The sequence below is a fragment of the Triturus cristatus genome, chromosome 3_2, assembly GCF_964204655.1.
Source record: "Triturus cristatus chromosome 3_2, aTriCri1.1, whole genome shotgun sequence".
NCBI classification, from domain to species: Eukaryota; Metazoa; Chordata; class Amphibia; order Caudata; family Salamandridae; genus Triturus; species Triturus cristatus.
In genome coordinates, this window is record NC_140584.1 from 318,165,711 (window position 1) to 318,182,641 (window position 16,931).

The 16,931-nt window shown below is 44.6% G+C and overlaps 1 protein-coding gene across 1 annotated transcript in view; it reads right to left on the reverse strand.

Moving 5' to 3' along the window:
- Positions 1 to 2,002: 2,002 nt before the first annotated feature.
- CNKSR1 (connector enhancer of kinase suppressor of Ras 1) overlaps positions 2,003 to 16,931 on the reverse strand; it is a 455,956-nt gene continuing 441,027 nt past the window's right edge. The window contains exon 21 of the mRNA XM_085647776.1: positions 2,003 to 4,900. Coding sequence (XP_085503902.1) covers positions 3,749 to 4,900 — 1,152 coding nt within the window. The 3' untranslated portion in view covers positions 2,003 to 3,748. The remainder of the gene's footprint in view (positions 4,901 to 16,931) is intronic.

A 16,931-nucleotide genomic window follows, 5' to 3' on the forward strand; every position in this document is an offset into this window, starting at 1 on the left:
GCAGGAAACAACAGCAGTGGCTGCAACCCAATTAGGCAGGTAAGAACACCTAAAGGGTAGAAACAGATACAAGAACACTAAACTGCAGAAGATAAACAGCATCAGGAGCACGATAAAGTAGAAAAAGGGATTACAAAAGAAAGTGGTACACAGGTGCAATGTGAATGAATATGTCAAAAAGATGCAGATACCACAAGGGCATTAAGGAAAATGAATACACTGTAAGGGGGAGGAGGATTCATAGAACTCAATAACGATCCAACAGCAACACAAAGATGAGTAGGAGAAAATCTGTGTGTGTCCCACAGCGATAAACAGAACAAGAGAAGGTCCACATTGAAGAAGGTTGTGGACCGGAACATAAGTTACCCAGGCCTGCCTGTGTTACCAATATTGCCTATATGGACACAAGGAGCAGAGAAGAGCTGAAGTCGAACTCTATAAGGGATACTTAGTGCATAGATAGCTCACAAAAGGCATACAAAATAAAGTCTCCGCAGAACCTGGGAAAAAGGCTATAGTGCATCCGCACAACATAAACAGAAAACTCACGTTAGATTAAGTCCTCGAGTAGAAAACAATTCAGCGGCAAAGAAAAGCTACAAGACCAGCCATCCACAAGGCTGTAAAGAAAGATATGTTCCAGATGGCTGGAAACTAAACCGGTCACTGACAGTATACATTAGAATAAAAGCACCTGCAGAAAGCAGAAACACCACATCTGGTGTAACCTTGGAAGGGGGAGAAGTAGTCCGCCCTATGAAGGCTGAAAAGAGTATAAATAAGGGGAAACACATTGTCACAACAAACCGAATACAACAACAGAGTTAAGACTCCATACCACCATGACCATCTCTGAACCGGCCTAAAGCAGAGTCAGCATGCATTCCAATAAGGGAAACACCATCAAAAGGCATGTCAAAGTAGTTTGAACAGCCTCCGAAAACCTAGAAATACTCAACCATGCACGCAGACGTAGATTTGAGGATGCAAAGTCTCCATCAAAGGATGCAATAAATGCTTCACTCCTGAGCTCTGGTATGCAAACCTCACAAGATATTTCTTTAAAGGCACTGGAAAAGGAAATGTGCATAAAATGATCTAAGGTACTTTACATTTTTATCATGCATTAATGGAAAACGCAAAATCCCTGTTAAATTACGACTGAAATTTCAAAGACCCCCTTCCCTCAAAACGCATATAATCCCAATGGCTGTTCAGATTAATGCAGATCCTACCTTGAAGCCACAAGAAGACTGAATACAAGTCATATATTTAAATTAATGCAGTGTTAAAAGCATTAGCATGATGACTGTCTTTGCGAAATTTATATACAATCAAGGAACACTGTTAGAGACTTCACTACAGCATAGATTGTGTACTCTGCTACTTGCTTCTTGATGATACGTATGACTGAAGATACAAATGTGGAGATCCATGTTGGATATGAGTGTTGCAACTCATGCTAGATGAAAAAGCTTTGTTAACATACACCAACATAACGATATTGGATATAATCATGTGGTTTTAAAATACTCAACTCTGTCGTTCATTCATAATAATAATAAAAAAATATGTTTTTATTCACCCTAAGTGAATGTTGTTGTGAGCCCTTTATCTAAATAGGCTAATAATGTTAAAGTTAAGTTGCCGTGGATTATTGTATATCACCGTTTTTGTCCCTGTCCTAGGAACTCAAACCATTAGCGGGGGCCCCTTCTTTCTGACCTGCCCAAGGCAAGGAGAAATAAGGAATTGACATGGCAGAAGGTGTGCTGCAACAATTCAGTCATCAGACTGATACATTTAATAAATTATGAATAGAAATACAGAGTTGTGGAGTATAATGTTCTATAGATGCTGGCATTAAAGTAAAACTGTGAAATTAAGTATATAAATATTAGATAGCAATCAAATAAAACAAAATTCAAAGAAAAAGACGAAGTACTACGATTCTCTCTATTGAGGAGTCACCAAAGAAAAAGTAAACGGTGCAAAAAAGTTGATGCAAATGTTTGTTTTATTCATCTTAACTTCCAGCATAAAATCGTTTTAGCTACAAACAGGTCACATTTCCGACTATAACATCCCATACAATACATAAGGCTGCTGGCTATTCACAGATGTCATAGTTAAATAAAGAATGTCAGGGTAAAACAATGGGACAGATCACATGGTTTATAACTGGCATATGCAGTAATGGACAAGATTTCAGTCATTATAAAATCATCTACAAAGAAGCATAACAAATGTTCTGCATATAAAAATAACGTTTTAATTTTTCCTCAAAAAATCCCTCTGTGAAAATGTTCTATTGTAGGCATCTGCAAAATGCATTAAATCCCAATGTAAACAAAAGGATGGTTGTGTTTTTCATAAAATATATAGGCATTTGTCAACAAATAGTCATATGTCACCACAAGTTGTGGACGAGGCTGCAAGGAGTCATTGGCGGAGTGGTGTTTGGCTGTAAGGGAACAAAGGCTTGTGGATATCCCAGTAACTGTATTCATCATTCCAAAGCTTCATGCTTCATATCACCAACAGTGGATGTTTAGGTCTCATAGCCACTGCATACCCTAGTGGATATCTCAGATATTACATAAGGGTTTAGGGAGAAGAGTCCATGAGGGGATACTCTAGTTATTGCACCCTCACAACCAAAGATCTCTGGTGGACATCATTCCTGAGGGATAACCTAGTTATTGTATACCCACAATCAAAGCTTACTGGTCAGTATCACCAATGATAAATGCTCAAGTCTCTTAAAAAGGCGATAACGGCAGGATGGATGATCGAAAGTGCATAATCATAGATATTATATATGGGCCTTACATAGAACATTCCTGATAGACATCCCACATCCCCACCGCTTTATAATAGATATCACTCGTACAAAGCACGAAACTTCGAGGAAGAATTTGTCACCTGGAAAACAATTCAAATGCTGAAAGTCAGTGTAAGCCCAGTGCCCATTCATGGAACTTTAAATAGAAAAAAAACCAACACTGTATGCAGAGTCATCATCATGCCGCTGCCACCTATGGTCATATAAAAACACAAGTCGAAAAGAATACAGTACAGAGCAGCAATTACATACTGAAATGGTGAAGACAAAGTAAAATATGTACAAAAAAATGCTTACAAATGTGCATGCCCTTGGTAAAGTACTACATATTCTCTCAATAAAGCTTTAAAAATAATTAAAAATAATAAAACTTCCTTAAAAATCTTTTCCTTACCCTCGACAGGGTAAAGTGAGTCAACTTCACACAGGCACCAGGGCCCAGTTTAACTGCACAGATGCAGTGCAATTCTACACTGATCAACAAGTGCTACCCTTTGTAAGTGCAAAACGCTGTGTCGGTACGCGTAATTTTAGCACTGGCTGATCAGTGCAAAGTGTGCATGCAACAAATGCTAATACAGGTGCTTAACTCGGCGGTACTGTTGAAGGTTGCCCACTTTCAATTCTCTAAGATACCAGACCTGAGAGTGAGACTAATTTAATTCACTCAAAAGAGAAACAAGGGGCAGTATTGACTTTTAGCAGCGTATGCTTCTAAATATTTCCCTCTTCTCAAAAACTGTGGCTGCTTCATGATGAGCTGTCGAAGCAAAGGCTCATGGACACTTTTGAATACATGGGGAGAGGCATTGGCTTACCCAACTCTCTCCTGCTCACCCAGCAGCAACCATGGGTGCTCTCTATGCATGACTAAAATCTTCTCCTGGGTCCAAGGGTTGCCTAGATGCACAGATAGTCATGCCTCTCTCTCTTCTCGCCATCCTGCCCAGAGCCTGTGCTTTTCTTACGTTGGGTGCTACTGGTCTCCTGGAGACTCCTGTTCCCCTCTGAGCTCCTGCGCACTCTCCTTTCAGACCTTCTATTCTCTCGAAGGCTTCCACCCTCCTTGGGGTACCCGCTCTCGTGGGCACATTGGGGTTCTCTGGGCTCCTCTCTATCCCTTCGTCTCCTAGCATCTTGAGGGCTGCCCGCATCCCTACAGCTTCCACTCTTACTCGTAGGACTTCTTTTCTCTCGAGAAGCCTCTGCATCATTCGAGTTTCCCCCCCGGGGGCTGCCCTTCTCTCTGGTGCTCCCCTTGTGAGAGGATGCCCGTTTCCCTCGGGTACCCTCTCTTTCCCGATGACTCCCCTTCTTCCGTGTTCCCTCCTTCTCTAGGGTGCTCCCTTTGACCTGGCAGCTCCCCTTCTCCTGCATGTCCCCCTGTTCCTGACTGCCCACTTTCTCCAGAGTGCAGCTATCCTCTGCAGTGCACTCCTTCTCCAAGCAGCTACCCTGGTCCCGGGTAGCCTCCTTCTGGCGGATCACCGTGCCCTCTCTGTCCTTCTCCAGGGTGTGCGCCTTCTTCTTGGTGCTCTTTCTATCTGGAAGGCTCCCTGTCTCATGGAAACTCGTCTCCTGGGGGGTACCCATCTCTTGAAGGCTCCAAGTGTCAAAAATGCTCCTTCTCTCATTTAACCCCCTAATATCCTCAAGACTCCCCATCAATTTTTCCACGGCTAGAGGACTCCCCATATCTAAGGGGCTCCACATTCCCTGTGGAGTCCACATTTCCCCAATGGTTTTCACCACCAAAGGACTTTTAGGTGCCTCAGCACTTCCCAGTGCCTCAGCGCTCCTGGTTCGGTAATCCACTTGTAGATCGCTTCTTTCAGGTACTTCTTTTTTGCTCTCCATCACTGCATGTTTCTCCTTCTCTGGAGACTTTGAAGGGTTGCTGGACTCCTGCTTTCCGACTGGTTTCGGTACCCAGAGGCTCTGCAGCTCCTTATACATCTCCTCGTGGTCCTTCTTCCATCTTTTGAATGTGTCAGAGGTCAGCGCTGGGTTATTCAGGACCTGATCCAGGACTTGCAACTCAGCCTCTTTAGCCTAAAACAAAACAATATAAAAGAAAATATCGTATTAGAAACACGATTGACAGAGTGTTGGTCAGTATACATGCCAACCAGCCCATCTCTATCTTATATCGGGAAGTCTACCAACCTGCAAGTTTAAATGCCCAAATTCAGAATTCTAAATCTCTGGGTTGGTCAACAAAATCGGTGGCAAGTGGGGTGTTTGAGCCACTGACCAGAGACAGACTACAGACAATCTCAGGTGCTAGCGTACAGTGAGAATGAGACACTCAGGATGTCTTTGCCAAATGTGTTCTTCTGAATAGATATGATATTGGCCTGCTTTGTGTAACCACACGGGATAGGAACAAAGATGAAGAGGAACATGCTCAGAGAATGCAGGCTGTATTTAATGGTTCACTCAGGGGTTATTTTGTGCCAAAAATTCAATTTACAGGCATTTCACATTACTAAGCATCCTAATCTTTGTCGCCCTTGTAGGGACGTATTTCTGAGACGAACGTCCAGGCGAGAACCTGACCCAGTGGTTAAGTCTGTAGTGGTTTCCAATTATAGTGCATTTGGAGGAGTTTGCCTCAACGGGTAGAATCTAATCATTTGTGATAAACGGGCGTGGTCCCAGGTGTGTGCTTGTTATTTGTGGTAGGGTGCAGTTTTCAGGATTTAGGCATCATTGGGGTTGCCTTGGGAGAGGAAAGTCTCCTAGAAGTCTTAATGAACAAAGCCGTGACCAAGATGCTGTTTAATGTTACTTTGATACCTTGACTGATAGAAATAGGTGATAAAATCAGTCAGTTCGAGGAGAGGGACAAAGGGAGAAAAGAACAAGTAGAATGAAAACAGGAAAAGGAATAAAAGAGGATGATCAGGAGAAGAGGACAAATGGAAAGTGGAGAAAAGAGAAGGTATAGAAAAGGAGAATTAAAAACATAAGAGGCGATAGAGGGGAAGAGAAAAACTAAAAAAGTCAACAGAAGGTGCAAAGGAGGAGAAGATTGAGGTCAAGGAGTCAAAGGGGGCCTATAAGAAAAAAAGGAAAGGAGAAGATGAGAAGGAGAAACTGCGATGGGCAACGCCGAAAGCAGAGCAGAAGAAAGGGAACAAACAAGGCTTAGCTAAGACTAAGGTACATGAGGTATAACTGTTTTTTGCATTGTAATTTACCTGTTTGCTAGAACAACTTACAAGTCATCTCTTGAATAAAAAAAGATCTTACTGAACCCTCTTAACTACCACCACAGCATTACTATGGCGCAAGATCTCTGAGAATGTAAGTGTGTATGCAAGTATATTCTTTTAAGATAAGATTAAGACCACTCAAGATCACTCAACATTCTGGGTACACTTCAGAGGATGGGAGGTGAGATCATAGAACGAGAATGTGAAGACTAGGCACATGGGTACTAAAAGATAAACAGCTCATGCTGAAATTGAGAGAGGAACCAGAAAAATACTTCAATGGAAATACAAACCGCGATAAAATCCCAGGTGACACTGTGGAAGGCCTTTAGGACAGTCATTATGGGACAAGCAATGTCACTGACGGCCAACAAGAACAAAGCCAGAAAGGAGAAGGCTCACCACAGAGAGGGGGATATTTCGAGGCTGGAAGTCTAGCACATCTCAGTGAAGGATGATCATACAGGCCACTTTTTAAAAATGGAACAGCAGGAATACTAGGGCACGTTGACAAATGAAACCTGAAATCACTTTCTGGCCCGTAGATTTAGGACTTCGGGAGTAAGGAGCGAAGGCTACTGGCTTGGCTATCGAAACAGGATCAGGGCAAAAGCTGGGTTCAGTAGTTAAGAGCGTCAGATGGTATACAAATCCAAGGACATGCTAATATAGCAGCGGTGTTTGCTGAGTACTACAGGTACCTCTATAAGATGAAGGCCAGAGCACAGGACAATGAACTCAGTCTTTTTAAAGGATAATAATTTACCCAGTCTGCATAGTGACGAAAGGAATGAGTAATAGGCTGCAATTACTGAAACGGAAATCTGGGAGGTGGTAGAAGAGCTCGAGGCTGAGATGATCCGGGGCCTAACAGTGCCAGAATAGGTGTATAAATGAATGGCAAGTAAATGGACTACCCATCTCAAAAATATATGTTTGAAAGGGCCAGGATTGATGGGATTCCGCCCTATGATCTCCAATTGGCAACAATAGTTGTAATTAACAAAAAGGGAAAGCCCATGACAGATCCGAGTCATACAGGCCTGTATCACTATTGGATGATGAAACCAAACGTCTTACAAAGGAATTGGCCTCTCGACTAAGAAGGGTGATTAAAACATTAGTACATCTGGATCAATCTGGATTTATGCCCAACCGCAGTACCCAACTTTATGCTCAGGCATCTCTTTGGTTGCCTTGGCATATGCAAGCGCCAACTGTTGTGTTGTCACTATGCCACAAAGGCATTCGTTAGCCTGCAGTGGCCATATATGTTTAGAGTGCTGGCTCAGATTGGATGTGTTCCGCAATATGCAGAGTGGTTGAAACTGCTCTCTACTGAGCCAATGGCCAGAGTGAAGATGAATAGGATCCATTTATTTTGGGCAGAGGGTGTCTGCAACCCCCAATGTTATTTGCTCTCGAGTTGGTGCTTGTTGGGTACGTTGGGTGAGAGGTTTGTGGTGGGAAAATACGTTGGATGAGTGGATTTCAATGTACGCATGTGATATCCTTCTGCACATAGCGGAGCTTGAGGTAACAATTGGCTGCCTGCTCCAGATATTCAGATTACTTGGAAGATACTGGGGTATCACAGTAATGGGGGGGAGATGGGGGAGGTCGGTATTGTACCCCATATGCAATTGGCCACCAGCCAGGTCATTTTGATGCCCATTTATCATATTTCTAGATGGCTTCCAATAGTTGGGCATTTATATTACATGGGACAAGGATGGTTTTTCAAAAGTAACACCTATACAGTTCTTCATATATTCAGGGAGGATGTGAAACACTAGTCCACCTTGCCGTTTTCCCTTCTCGGACGGGCGGCAATGTTTAAGATGCTTGTGCTGCCAAATTCATACATTTTTCAAAAAACACAGTATTGTGTTGCTGAAGTCTTCTTTAGGAAGGTAGAGGCTGATCTGTGGTTGCGCCTGTGGGACGGGAGGCCAATGCAAATAGCATTCACAAAGTTATTCAAGGAGTATATGAGGGTGGAATCCTCCTGACTGATATTCAGAAATATTATTGGTGATAAATGAGCGGGTTTTATATCGTTGGATGAGCCTTCCTTAAGAATTGATAGAAAAGCGAAGCTGAGAGGTTACCCGTGGCCTGTATTGATGAAGAAACAAAATGCCTTTTCCCCACCACACCCAATCAGCAGTGAAAACATGGAAGCAAACTACCAGATAACATGAAATAGCGGTGTTGAACTCTAATGAACGAAATGCTGCTATCTAACAGCGACTTAATGAGCGAGGTGGGCAGAGTATGCGGATACCAACAAGAGCTAGGATTAAACCTGCTTCTGTCTAGGCCACACAGCACTGACGCTGCTCTCTGGCTACCCCAGGTAGTTTAAGGGTGGAGGCGGACAACAGTGATATCTTGAGTTATATAAGTTCTGTCCGCTGCATTCGTCACTGTCGACCACTCCCATCATGATGGATCATCTACAGAATATCAGGCTCTCTTGCCACTTCCTGAGGTGGTTTAACGGGTTCCTATTATCTGGATTTAATAGTTCATGTCCAACTTTTCTCTTGTGTGGTCTGTACTTTGAGATTGGGTTTCTCAGACATCCACCTCGTCCCCTCCCTGCTACTTACTGAATGTTGATGAACTTCTGAATGAACGTGTTTGCTGCCACAACATAGGCTCCTATATGTATGGCAATGAGACTGAGCTGATTATTCAGTGAGGCGGGGACCATCAGTCAGACAAGTGTATTTATCTTTGCCTAAAGGATGTCTGAGTGTGGATGGACAGCCACTGGATGAACACATGCAGTTCTCTCTTGAAGACAAACCTTTCTTGGCATACTGTTTTTCCATTAAATATGGCATTTAAGACCCTACGTACTTGTTAGAAAGTGGGTTTCTGTTGCAGTAACCCCCCCCCCCTTTTTGCCTGATAACTGATGCACTTTTCCTTGTTGTGCCCTGGGCTCCTGCCAATCAGGTGCCCAGGGCCTGTGTTCCTTCCCTAAAAACTGCCTAACAGCCAAACCCAAATTGGCAAACCCTGGCCACATGTCAGCCCCTAGTAAATGGTACACTAGGTACCCAGGGCCTTGTGACAAGGGAAGGTCTCTAAGGGCTGCAGCACTCATTGTGCCACCCTTAGAGGCCCTGTACCCTAACACACACACACTGCCCTTGCAGGCTGAGTGTCTGGGTACAAGGCAAAACAAAGAGTCGACATGGCACACATCCCTGTGTGCCATGCCCACCACCTACACTACCCTGGCATACATCAGCCACCCCTCTAGCTGGGTGCCCTATGCCAATGGTGTGGGCTCGGAAGCATGAGCCCTGTGCCCCTACAGTACCCAGGTCCATTCCTGGGCACTGTAAGTGCAGTGCTGCCATCTAAGAGTACATGGTGCTGAGAGCTCGTCAAACACAAACTCCACAGCACCATGATGGCAACACTGAAGACTGAGAAGTTTGGTATCAAACTTCTCAGCACATTAAACCCGCACTGATGCCAGTGTGGGATTTAATGTACCAAGCACCTCAGAGGGCATATTAGAGATGCCCCCTGAAACCTAACCTACCATCGACGTCTGGTCTGGGAGGCTGCCTAGGCTGCCACACAGCAGACATGTTGCTGGACCCCTGGTTAGGAGAGCCCCTGCTCTCCTGGGCCTGCAACAATGCACATCCTGGGCGAGGTGCTAGGTCTCCTCCCCCAAGATGGACAGGGGGAAGCTTCAAAGCCATGCCGCCTCTGTGAGCTTCCCCAGGCCACTTGCTGCCCCCACTCTGGCGGGAAGCCTGGCTGGAAACCCCAAATAAGGACAGGGGATGTGCCAGCCTGCCAACCCCACCCCTCAGGTGGGGGAGGCGAGGTGAAGCACGTCTCCGGGCGCTCGCCATCTTGAAGATGGGAGGCCCTGCCCAATCAGGACTAGGCTACTTCCCCCCTCCCACAGGAGAGTGGCAGGATAGGGGGTGTACCCACCCTAGGGCAGGGACCCATTGGTCCCTGCCCTTTACCTACCTGTAACACCCCTAAACCTAGTATTGAGGGGCACCCTGAAGCTTCCTTCCTCAGTTTCCAGATTCCAAAATACAAAGAAGAGCAAGAAGAAAGAAGACCTGCAGTGCAGCTGCTAAGAAGAGGAAGACACCAACTGCTTTGGCCCCAGCCCTACCGGCCTGTCGACCCTCGAATCTGCTCCTGCTACATCCCGGCACCTCTTGTGGCCAGCAACCTCACAAACCCCGGAGGACCTGGCTACCTTTGGGCTCTAAGCACCTGGGACTCCCATGAGCAGAGGCTCTGCTCAAAATCCGCTTCTAATCCCTGGCATCAGCCCGGATCCGCGAACCCTGCACACTCTGCACCCGCCAAACCTGGCCTGTGCCGGAGTGAACAAAGACCACGAGGACGACCCCCCCGGCGACTGTGACCCGAGTCCGGCACCCAAGGACCCACCTCGACGCTCCTGACGACGCCTGCAGCCTCAGAACCAGGTACCCCCCCCCAAACGCGATCAACAGAGGGTAAGATTTCCTGACACCAAAAGGCACCCCTGCACCCGGCGCCCTGCGGCCCCCTGTGCCCAACTCCTGGGTACCTACCTATCCTCCAACTACCCAACTTACCTCTCGAAGTGGTAGTGGCACCTGAAGAATCTTCGTCCCCGAGCTTGCAGCCTTTTTCCAACCATTGAAATCAATTGAGCGCCCGAAGGCTCAAAAGCACCCTGCACCCAGCTGCCCGAGTGGCCCTGGCAGTGTAACCTCTACACCTATCTACTTCCCCATTTGCCCTGAGCAAGTGACCAGGAGCACAGCTCCCACAGCCGCGTGGCCTGCTAGTCAGCAGCCACCAACCAAGGCCCCCCCTGCCTCCCATAGGATAACATTGGGCCTAACTCACTCTGCACCCGGCTGCCCCTGCGCCGCTGAGGGTGTAACAACTGTGCCTACCTGACCCTGGGAGACCCCAGAGTCTGTGCCCAGGACCTTAACCTTGCCAGTCGAGTACTTACCCAACAGCCGATAACTCAATTTTCTCCATAGGGTAACATTGACTGGTTTCTTCAGAAATTTCTTCTAAGTGTGGAGTTTCTAAAACTTAAAATATTCACCAAAAATCAGCCAAGTAACGAAAACGAAAATACTCACCTGCTTTTAGGAGAGATCCCAGTGCTGGATCTTGGTGCCCAGCACTGACCCTGAAAAATATTCACAACCGTACTTACCAGTAACCCAATTTTCTTCCGTAGGAAACCATTGACAGTTTTTCTGTGAATTTTCTTCTAAGTGTCGATTTTTGCAAACTTTAAATATTCCTTAAAAATTTTGCTAACTGTGAAAACGCAATTACTTACCTGTTTTAGATAGAGATCCCAGTACTGAGTCTAGGAGCCCAGTACTGGATTACAAAAGTAACGAGAACCTACTTTACCTGTAACTTGAATTTTCTTCCATAGGGAATCATTGACTGTTTTTCTATGAAATTTCTCGTCAACTTTTAAAATAGCTAAATATTTCCTAAAAATCACAACAGTAACTAAGTAATTACCTAAAGCATCTCATTCTGAGAAAGTATATTTTAATACCTATTGTTGGTTCTAAAATAAAACAGACATATATTTTTTTATATAAACCTTTGGCCTAGAGTTCAGTTATTGAGTGTGTGAGACCATATGCTGACTGAGTGTGTATAACAAATGCTTTACACTGTCCTCTGATACTGCCTTACTGCTCGACCAAGCTACCGCTTTAAAGAGTAAGGTTATATCTAACTTTAGCCTCTGCCAAACCTCTGCGGACTGTGGGCTCTTTACACACTACTTATTTGGGAACAGTATATACTGAGCCACTTTCTCACAGTACTGCGAACAGATAAGTTTATGTTCATGTTTTCGCTTTTATTAAGAACCAGATTCAAACCTACACCCCTTCAAGATCCCTTAGATCTTTCTTTCTTCACCCGTTGAAACTTTTCAAATTAAAACATGCATGTTTTCTTTTTTCTTGCACTCACTGTCTGGACATTCCTTACATTCATGGTTCATTCTGTTGCCCAACTGTCCACTTTACACAAGTCCCTAAAGACCTGCCTTTCACAGCAGTGTTTTAAGTCTCTGTTCTGGACGCCTTTTAATCTCACCCTAGCACCACAAAAAGTTTGCAAGTATACATGCACTACGAAAAAATACAATAATATAACAGAAGTAAGGGAAGACAAAGGACAGGAGACTGGAAAAATGAGAATGTGACAAGGAGACTGGGAAAAGGAGAGAGGTAAAAGGCTATGGGGAAAGAGGGGGTTAGGGTCTGATGGCAGACCAATACAAACCAGCGTTTCTTCACTATAGAGAACATGGAGCGGACGAATGAGGACCAGCTGTGCTACTAAGGCAATAATGATAAGTGAAGCTGAGCAGGCTTGTGTAGTGACCCTACCTTGTGGAAAACATTACACTGCACTGACAACCCTACTACTCATCCACACCCTGGAGTCTCTACCTTGAAACAGAGCAGTATCCCCTTGACAACCAACCATAGACCAACCAACCATAGACCAGCAGCACCCGTCTCCGCCCCACAAAATGTGTGCTGAAAGAGGGTCATAGGACACTCTGCCATGACTAGCAAAGACGATGCACAAACACTAGCTTAAGGCCACTTTACTGAGCAGCCCAAGACTTTGGCAGAGTGCAAAGGTGGGTAAACAGGGTATCAGTGAATGGCAAAATTGCAAGTAATTTATTTTTGTTGCAAAAATTACATTTTCATGATATACCCCAAAACAATTAATCTCATCTACTAAAGTGCAGATCATAATAGACACCCAATACCTGTATTTCACCCCTTCTTTGTGTCTTCTCATAGTATTCCTGGCCCACTGGCATTCAATCAAGGACTAAACAGTAGTAGTATCTCAGCTGAAGACCTGAAGAAAGAGATCTACACAGATGGTTTGAGGGCTACTGATGAATCATTAACCTCTTCCATGCTCATGACGTCTCCCGGCCGTGATGAGTCACGATGGGCGTGTGCGGACGACGGCCGTGAGACGTCATGACCACGCCCGCGATTGGAATGTCAGCACTGCGGTAGCGCTGCGGCGGAATTCCGCCGCAGCGAAGAGGTTAAAACAGCCCTAACGACAACATAGCCCATTCATTCGTAGGTGATAGTCACAGATTTGACCATATTATGCTCTGTTAAAATCAGTTTGGGCCCACATTAGAGAATTTAGATTCTCCATGTTTGTGAAGAGACAATCTGGATTTCATTAAAGACACGGAGGCTGGCATTATGCGCATGTCTTTTATTGCCAGCTCCTTGAAGCACTGTAAATCAAAACAGAACCAAACACAAACATTCTAGAACATCTTTGTAGTGTATATAACACGCTTTACATTCTCCTCTTTTTATGCTGCTCCATTCCTATAACCTCAACCGTTTTGAAAACCTGCGATCAAAACCATCAACCCAACTTCTATAATATTATTCTTAACATGTTTCACATTCTTTTTGTATTACACCATGTACTATCTCCCTCCTCCACATTTACTCTTCCTGGGATGGAGGGAGGGAGGGAGGGAGGAATAATGCCAGCCTCCATGTCTTTAAAGAAATCCAGATTCTCTTCACAAACTTGGAGAATATAAATTTCATGTCAAGACCAGAGGCTGGCATTATGCATGTTTAAAGCTGTGACAACACCACAGATGACATGTTTGATAGGCTTTAAATAAAACCTTGCAAACACATCCGCGTTAGACCTGTCAGTTACCCTCAAAAGCTCTTCCAAGTGCCAAACTGACGCAAATACTTTGCTTGCCACAGCTCCCCTTACAGAATGCGCACCAAACGTCTGCATATTGTTATGGAGTAAACATATCCTTTTAGTAGAGCTTTCATGTTTCCCGAACTACATGTACCATAATGCATCAGAAGAGTAGCCTGCTTGTGTACCTTCCCACACTGCACTGGGAGTGAAGCAGCTGACTTGAGCAGCTTATAAGCACACAGAAACGGCTCCCAGGTGCTTGGCTTTGTTTCCTGGTGGTTGAGCCACGCCTTACTCCTGGATTGTTTGGAGCCTGTGTGTGCTGCACTCCGTCGTCGTGTAATACACAGAATCTTGCAGCTTCTTAGTACTTCTTCCCTTGTTATTGAGAGGACGCCCTGCTTGCCAAATTACATTTGGTGTCTGTGGAAGGCAGAATCGCGAGGACGCATTGTTTGCCTAATTGTTTGATCCTTAATTGAATTCAGAAGCGCGAGGAAGCGCTGAACGCCTGTGGGGGTTTCCTGCATTTGCATCACGAGCGCGAGGACGCGTGGACTGGATGAAAGCATTTATTTTTTACTTTCCTTTCGTAAGAGAAGCGTGAGGTAGCGCTTACATGCATTCTGTTCCCCTGAGCCTCTGGAGAATTGATTAGGAAGATTCCGACAATCCTCGAAGTTGCTGCTCTGAAGCAACGCCTGCAAAATCATTTCACTTTGCCAGCTGTCATTTAGCGCTAAGGACGTGCAGCCCACCATTGACTCGTCATTGCTGCTGCCAGTAAGTTTGCAAGAGCTGGATTATTTATGATTCCTTCACTATGCAGAAACTCCTCGAAAACGTGTGAGTAACATGATATGGATCTTTACTTCCAAGCAACTATTTCTGATGTGGCCTCCTTTCATTATTTGAAATCCTTGTGATTAACTGGTCATAAGACTTTGTGTTAGAGGCTCATGTGCACACTTGTATACCCTAGCTGTGGAACACGTCAGAAGAGTGATAACCCTTGGTTCCAGTCTGGACACTTACCACCTGATGTATGCCGTACAAATCCTTTGCTCTGATATTAAGTGTAAGTGTGAGGGTACACAAGAGTGCTTATAGTAGGGGTTAAAATACACACATATTAGTTAGTTACATGTTGTAACCTGTACCCTGTGTATTTTTCTATGCCTTAATACAGGTTCCATTATCGCAGTGACCTGCTTCCCTCCAGATCCCAAGAGACGACTCCTGGTGGCTCATTCCGGTCTCTTCCCTCCTCAGATATACCTCCCCTTTTGCTGTTGTAATTGGCTAGGGGTGAGTGGTCTCTGGGGAGAGGAGAGACATATTCTTCGCTCCCGTGGATTCTGGCCTGATCTGTCCTGAGACGCTCCAGGTCCTGACACATATCAACACCTGCTCATGCATACATTATCTCGCCAAATGAGCTATTGTTGCACAGCTTACAGGATTATAAAACCTAACATAAGAAATCAAAAGGTGACTTACTCCATCTCTTCTGTACTCATCCATTCTGCTTTTATACTCCTATTTTTTACCCAAACTTTGACGACCATCCGAAACTTTGTGTGGTAAGATCTTTGAAGAAGTCATTGTCTTCATATGCCTCGTAATCTAAAAAACCACTTCATCCAGATTATACAACCTATTACTTACCTCAGAAGCTCTTACATCAAACTCTTCTGAAAGAGATTAAGCACAACAAAGTTGCCATCTTACCATACAACTGTCGTAAAGTTAAATACTTATATGCTGACAATCCTTCAAATAAATTCAAAAGCAAAATTGACATCCCACAGACAAGTGTACCTGGACGAAGGAGGTCTCTGTATCTTACGCCTTTTCATGACTCTACAAATTAAAGGATCTCTACCTATTGAACAACCTCCTACAAGACCATAACCCACAGCTACAGCAGACCTGTAACAATTTATAGTTCCATTATTCAAACCTCTCCCAAACAACAAAGACAAAAAAATGTGAAAGCTCTATGGCAGATGCTTCCACGGGATCAAAATCCCTCTCCATGCACCCATTTCCTCCATGCACCAACATAGCTCTTACTTGTGGCTCGAGCCCAAGATTCTCTAAGCAACTCCTGAGTCTGTTGTTAAAGCTCTTCGAATTAGTTTCCTCCCCTGAAATCTTCCAAACAAGAAGGCTCGAAGCCCCTTCTACAGCTAAAGGATGCAACTCTCTCTCTGGCCCTAACAGCAACTCCCTTGATTCTAGAATCAAAAAGGATTCCTCTTATCACTAACTCCAACAACCCTGGAAACAAAAGTTGTCCAAAAAGGAGTCACCAGAACTATCAGACATCTCTGCTTCCTGACCTTCAACAGTACCCTCTGAATCATGGCAAATGGGGGAAAATGCATATCACCAAACTACCTTCCAATCCTGTTGAAAAGCATCCACCGCCTCTGCTTGTGGATCCGGTCTTCAACTGTAGTAACAGTCTAACTGATCAGTCAGTCTTGACGCAAACAAATCCACCACTAGAAACTTGCTCGTATGCGATCCACTCGTTAACTTACTAACTAGTTATTAAATCATGTTTCGTGAATAACTAATACGCACCACTTTGAACACGCGGGTTAGTGAAGCTTGCTTATGTGTCTACTAATGCGGATAACAATGGAGACGGACTAACAACGCTTTAAACGGGGAAACTGTTGTGCGCATGCGTCAACTGTATCTACGTAGTATGACATACGAACGCTTGGAGGAAAATTCTGGCGCATGAGCAGAAGATACTAAAATGGAGTCTTGAAGACACGCGTGCATGGCATCTGCTTGTTTGAACTAAATCGAGTGATTTTTACTAATGCTAATGCGGGAAAAGACATAAATAAACTGGATTAGAATAGAGGTGGGTGGTATACAGTGGGACCATTTTATTTGTGAAAGTAACATCTGTCCTTTGACTATCACCAGTGCGCATTTGGGTCTCTTTTGTATAACTGGATTGAATGAAATGACGCAATGCCTGCGCATGCTCACTGAGGGGAGCCATGAAGTTCATGACTGAGCACTTGAGAGGAAGCCAAATTTGAGTGTAACAAGCGTGAGAACGGATGGTGAAG